Consider the following 6,268-nt stretch of genomic DNA (forward strand, 5'->3'; position numbering starts at 1 on the left):
TTTGTTTGAGTTGGCGCAGCGCCTTTGAAATAAAAAAAAATATACAATAATTCAAAACATCAACAAGCAAATGTTAGGAATAGGTAAGTTTTAACTTCACTTACTGCCATTGTTGTCTTCTGTGCAAGTACTTTTGGTGACTCGTAGAGAGGGCGTAAGACCTCAGGCACACTACAAGCCTATTCAACAGTCAAGTTAACATTAACCCCAGTGTATGGAATAGCATAAACATTGGAGTAGAGTGAAGATTGTTACCTCCAAATCCATATGATCCACAATGTGTATGATGGAGCCACCACCATCACAAGGCCGTATCAAGTATCCGCTGGGAAGCATCTCTGCTCTAACAAAATGTTGAACCGGTGGCATACTAGGACCGTTTTGAGTGCTCTTAAGAGACCTCTCGCATACCTAAATAATTTGTTACATCGTCATGAACAAGAAATTCAAGAAAAAGAAAATTAAGTATATTTTTAGAGATACACACCACAAGGCTGCCATCTTCTAAAACAGAAGTATAACGCAACAGCCAGAAATCACGTGGTGGGGCCAACGTAGTTGGTGCATAGAGCTGCATGTAAAGCAGTTCAATGGTTCCACCATTGGCGGTTGGCAACACATTCATAACATCAACAGCTCGGCATTCGCGTAACCACGAAGGCCGATCTTTGACGATCTCTGCGACCTGGCCAAAGAAATGAAGAAGCAGATCAACTTTGTTACATATATATAATATGTAAGGTAGAGTAGAAGAAGGAATGATTATATCTACACATACATACCCTTGTAGGCTCGAGACCCACTAGGCCACAGGCGCGTGCTGCCACACCAGCGCAACCGTGAGAAATAGCAATGATTCCAATGGAATCCGGACCAGGCTGTTACATATATATACAAAACAAACCGTTACAGATAAGTTTAGTAACTCTTTCATTATTATTTTTCTTAAATACTAGGCCGAAACAATGTAATCTTTTTTATGCAATAAACAGAAAGAAAACTAGAGGAAGTGGATTAAATACCTTCATTCCAGGCATCTGTACCCACTCAACAGCGGTTCCAGTTGCCTTTGAAAGAAACTCTGCTAAAGTTTCTTCTGCAATGGACAAAAGTCTAAAAAAAAAAAAAAAAAAAAAATTAAGTCAGAATGAAACTGTTTTTAACTAAAAGAGCAAAACACTAAAGCACTGACCCTGCAGGACTAGCATCTCTTGGAGGATTATGTGATGCTAATTGGTGCTGACCACCAGTCACCACCGATTCACAGCTTGTGTCTTTAGCTGGAAGTGAAGGCTGTAACCAAAAAGATCAAACAAAATTAATATGGAACATACTACATATCTTCAATATAAGGATTCTCACATTGGGAGTGTGTTGACGGAAGTAGCTGTTTTCATGAACCAGCTGTGACACTTGCTTCTGCAACCTATCATTCTCCTCCATCAACAGCTTGTTCATCGCCGTCAGCTTCCTATTCACAGCTTGAAGCCGTGAAGCCTCTTTTCTTTGCTTCTCTCTGCATCTGAAGTTTATAAAAAAAAGATTAAATCAAAGAATCTCCCTAAAAGTGCATTAAGGAGTGTTAGTATCATCACTACCTTCGGTTTTGAAACCATACTTTGATCTGTTTAGGCTCAATGTTGGAGAGAATAGGACACTCTCTGATCAACTGCTGACGGCGAATAGAACTGGGTTTAGGACAGTCATGATAAAGCCTCTCAAGTGCTTCAACTTGCTCAGGTGTGTACCTCACATACTTCCCATTGTCCATGCATCCCATCTTCCCATCCTTGTAAGACATCTCCATTACTCCCTTACTCCAGATAAGACCCAGATACCAAAGTCCACTCCTTTACTTAATCCACTACCAAATCTAAAAACCTAAAGATACTCACTCAATGCCCATCCATCTCATGTGATCTCTAAAGGGTTACACAACACACAAGACAAGACTAGTCCTTTCTACTTTTAAAGTCCAAACACCAACACCAAGAAGAATAAAAAGAAGATCTTTCCACTTTTGCAAACACCGAAGAAAGATTCGACCATTCACTGGAGAATAGAAAATAAAAACAAGAAAGCTACAGACTTTATTACACAAAGCAGAGGAGGAATCACCGAGTTGACTCAGCCGTTAGAAACTCGAAACGAAGCCGAATCAGTTCTCAAACCCATATTCTCCTTCTCCGAGCTGGTCTCATTGGGAAACCCTAGAAAAAAAAATTAATCAAAGGAGGAAAGAAAGAGAGAGAGAGACGTAGAAAGTATGTAGAGAAAGGAATCATGGGAGCGAGCCTACCGACCACTGTTGCTCTGTTTTTATTTTATTTTTCCTCTGCTTATTCATTACAACTTTGAATTTTTAGCTTTTTCGAATTTTCAATTATATTTTTTATTTTCATGTAAATAATGATTTGATAGTGGTGTGTTGCGTTTGTGTATTAGAGCATCTTTAACGCAAGTATTTAGAGAGAGTGGTTTACCAAAAAAATAATAAAATAAGAAGGTGGGTCCCAATCAATCAAAACAACCAACTCTTTTGTGGCTTATATAAGCTACGTTCTTCAATGGTTTTTCAACAGTATGCGGGCCCCACTAACACGTGGTGGCCCGCGATTGGTTGACTTTTAATTTTTTTTTTTTTTTTTAATCACACAAAAAAAAATAAAAAAAAAATAAAAAAAATTTAAGCACCCCTCCATTAAGCCACTTGGGTTAATGATGCTCTTAGCTTTCTCGTTGGCATTCTCTTGTTTTTTTTTTTTGGTTTTCTTGATTGGCACATCTCATAGCCCCAACAAAACCAAATGGTTTAAGAGAATTGTCTAAAGAAAAGAACCCTCCACATGTGTATAATACAATAACCGTATTATAAACTATATAGTCTAGGCCCTACTATAGTCTATAGACTAATGTAACACGGACCAATGAATGACTAGTTGCTACGAGGAAAGCAGGAGTGTGGCATAAGTGTAATAAAAGTCCGTAACGGAGGGTAGGTAATAAGAAAGGGCGTGGTTAGGAGCTGAAGCTCGTATAATAACACCAAAGGGGCGTGGGAGAGAGGTCTGCGTAGAGAGGCAGAGACAACATCATGACCTTTCTTTGCATGCGTCTCCGTCTTAAAGCTGAAGCTACTTCCTTTCTCCTTTCTCTTTTTTTTTTTCATCTCAGATTTTCATTTGGTTTGTCAACTCAATTTCAGATATTGCCTCCTTTTTCGAAATATAAAATTTAACTTTTTGCTGTTTCTTAAAATTCAATAGTAATACCAAATTTTAAATACAGCATATATTTACAACAATTTTTTGAATAACTACTAATTCACAGTTATTAGAAATTAGTACATTTTTAAATTTATACATTTATTATTGAATATTATTAATTTTATTATGTGTAAAAAAGTTATTTGGGAAATAGAGAGACTATTATACTAATAGTATTAGTTTCAAACTGCTTCACCATTCCTACATACTTCCCCAAAAAAGCGCAATTATTTCTGTGAAAGATGGCATCAGTGGATGAAATTGTCTACTTTTTTTTGGTTTTCAAGTTTCCCATTTTGACGTAGTATGGACTATTATAAACGTTGAACTGATTGTATTTCAGTCAGAATTTTTGGACGGCTAAACTCAAATCAAGCCTAAATTTAGCTCAGCACATTTAAATAATCAATATCACAGCTAGTTGCAAACATGAGGTGTATTGCGTGTAGCACACTCGGTTTCATTGCAGATTGAAGTACATAAGCTTCTCGGTAAGAGGTTATGTTATGTTCTTGGTTTTTAGAAGATTCCAGGGACCTATAAAGATTGTAGCTATGGCAGAAACTGTGGTAGCTAGCTAATTAATTTCTCTTATTGAAGTGAAGTTACTTGTTAAACTAATACAAATTTCATAAACATTTTTCAAAAATGCTCCTCCAAGCCCAAGACAACAACACTGTCGTCATCCTATTATACTTTTAAAAAATGAACAAACTAACTAGTAAACCCCTAGGAAGCACTTGCAAATCCTCCATGTTTATACTCATCAAATCAAAAGAAATGCAAGTATTAATATGCATCTTCTCATTCGTACTTTTAGAATACTTTTAGAATACTTTGATCTATTTTTTTATGGGTCCATAGAGACTTGTGAGGAGACCCCTCTTAAGATTCGGAGCAGGATACTTGAGTATGAAATGCCCTTTTTTGCCGAGTATGCATGTTTCATTTCTGGAGCTTTGATGTTTTCATCAGCCATCTTAAGAGTAGACAACACAAAAAGGAGGTATGCCTCCTCCTACTCTCAGCTTTGTATCATTTACATTATGCTAACCAATAGTATGATAAGAATCTCGGTTTGGTTAGCAGTTGCTTCTCAGTGTGATTCCTTTTGACATTAACAATTATCCTGACAATACTTGCACACATTTCGAGTATCCATATTACAACGATGCTAATAGGAAGCTCCACTTGGAAAGTGATGAACACAAAGTAACCATCCTTGCCTCCCTCCTAGTCACAACTTGTATCGTTACATTTTTAACATCTTGGTATCAAAAGTTGACCCCCATGTGTTATCATATGTGTTGACTGAGAAGGAGGCCGCAGCAAGTGTCTCTCATGAGAAGGCTTCCCTTGTCGATCCACTCAACACACGTCAAGAAAAGGAAGACGCCAATGGGAAGAGAACTTCAGAAGAGCCTCTCTTGTATGATTCTTAGAAGAATTCTTATGGCGTGAACTAGACGAAGGAAGAAGAGTGCATGGTCCATTGGTCCTATGTCGTGTTGTTCTTTATTCTAAAATAATACTCTGAGCGTTTTCTTTTTAATTGTCAGTTAAACTTGTGTTGCTTTTTTCTACATATGGAGATCGGATATAGTACCCTGCTGGTTTTGTTCCATTAGTCTTTTTTTTATTGGTCATGAAATGTTCCACTGGTGATAAAAGTGGTAAACTAAAAAAATAATATATTTTACCTCTCCAGCATTAGAAATGAATCTTTGTTAGTCAAAGAAGAGTAGTACAGAACACAATGTATCCACTCCCGTTCCCAGAACCTAATTTGATATTTTTTTTGAAAATATGAATTTTTACACAACAAAATAGGATTTTGTTGAGAAGTCTATAAATGTAACCTGTGCGTAAGCAATGGTGTTGGGATTGAGTTTGCGTGTTAGATTTTTATTAGTCTTATCGATTCTGTCAAACCTTTGAGCTCTTTTCTTACTAAACTCGAAAGGACGAAAACTTTGAAACGTTAATGTCTTCGTTCTTCTATGTTTGAGACGACGAAGACAAGGATCGTTGAGAAAAGGGTCTGAGAGAACGAAGGGAAGGAGAAGAATTTAGAGGACAACAGAGGAGAAAGCGTAGGTTTGATATCATCTCTGACGAGTAACTCTTTTTTTTTCTGTCTTTTGTCACTAGATTTGCAAGAGTCAAGTCATAAGAGTTTTATTTGTGAGTTATATACGTTTACTAGTAACGTTTATCATCAAGCTTCAGTAGCTCAGTTGGTTAGAGCGTGTGGCTGTTAACCACAAGGTCGGAGGTTCGAACCCTCCTTGAAGCGCTTTTTTTTGTTCGTTCTTTCTAAATCTGGACATATATATTCAACTCAACCTATTGGTGGAGCCAACTGATGTAGATAGATATTTTGAATATTCCAAATATCTTATTTTTTATTTTATTAATTAGTTTTGATAATTATCTTTATTATTTAGGGTTTTTGGGTTTTATTATATATAGCCGTCTATACTTACGTTTGTATTCAGATTATTGATATTGATATTTTTATAAAGAGAGGTTTGAAACTCTTTATTTCCTTGTTACGGTTAGAACTCGAGAGTTCTCAACGAATCAAGAAGACTTTGATCCTAGGTATTCTCAGACTAAATAGGATTCATCGTGTTATCGTAGCTTCCGCTACGTCAGTTTGGTATCAGAGCCAACCGTTTAGATTTCTCAAGCTAAACCTTTCGATCATGGCACCACGGAAACTTTCAGATGAACAGTTGGAAGAAATTCGTCTTATGCTTGAGGCGTTTACGACCGGCCTTCAAGAAGCATTACAGACGACTGTAACGACCGCCCTTCAAACGGTGTTACGCGATCAACAAATTCATCACGAAGCTCGTCGAGCCAATCCGCAAGAACAACACCAGCAACACAATCTGCAGCATCAACGACAGCGACATGAAGCTCCACATGATTCATCCGATGAGGAAGATATGATGGAGAACGTATTTTCCGACCAAGGTCGTGATCAACAGAGACGT

The 6,268-nt window shown here is 37.2% G+C and overlaps 1 protein-coding gene and 1 non-coding gene across 2 annotated transcripts; one reads left to right on the forward strand and one right to left on the reverse strand.

Moving 5' to 3' along the window:
• Window positions 1-4: 4 nt before the first annotated feature.
• On the reverse strand, window positions 5-2,286 carry LOC130507515 (homeobox-leucine zipper protein ATHB-15-like; the record flags this gene model as incomplete). Its single annotated transcript, XM_057002221.1, has 9 exons — window positions 1,599-2,286; window positions 1,363-1,522; window positions 1,193-1,293; window positions 1,023-1,113; window positions 783-878; window positions 488-685; window positions 256-411; window positions 105-179; window positions 5-22 (listed from the first exon to the last, which is right to left on the reverse strand). Coding segments are annotated over exons 1-9 (1,104 nt in total), but the record flags the coding sequence as incomplete, so codon positions are not given.
• Window positions 2,287-5,488: 3,202 nt separating this feature from the next.
• Window positions 5,489-5,562, forward strand: TRNAN-GUU (transfer RNA asparagine (anticodon GUU)). Its single transcript has one exon. It is a non-coding gene; the product is annotated as a tRNA-Asn (tRNA).
• Window positions 5,563-6,268: the final 706 nt, after the last annotated feature.

Source organism: Raphanus sativus, unplaced genomic scaffold (genome assembly GCF_000801105.2).
Source record: "Raphanus sativus cultivar WK10039 unplaced genomic scaffold, ASM80110v3 Scaffold4675, whole genome shotgun sequence".
Classification (NCBI taxonomy): domain Eukaryota; kingdom Viridiplantae; phylum Streptophyta; class Magnoliopsida; order Brassicales; family Brassicaceae; genus Raphanus; species Raphanus sativus.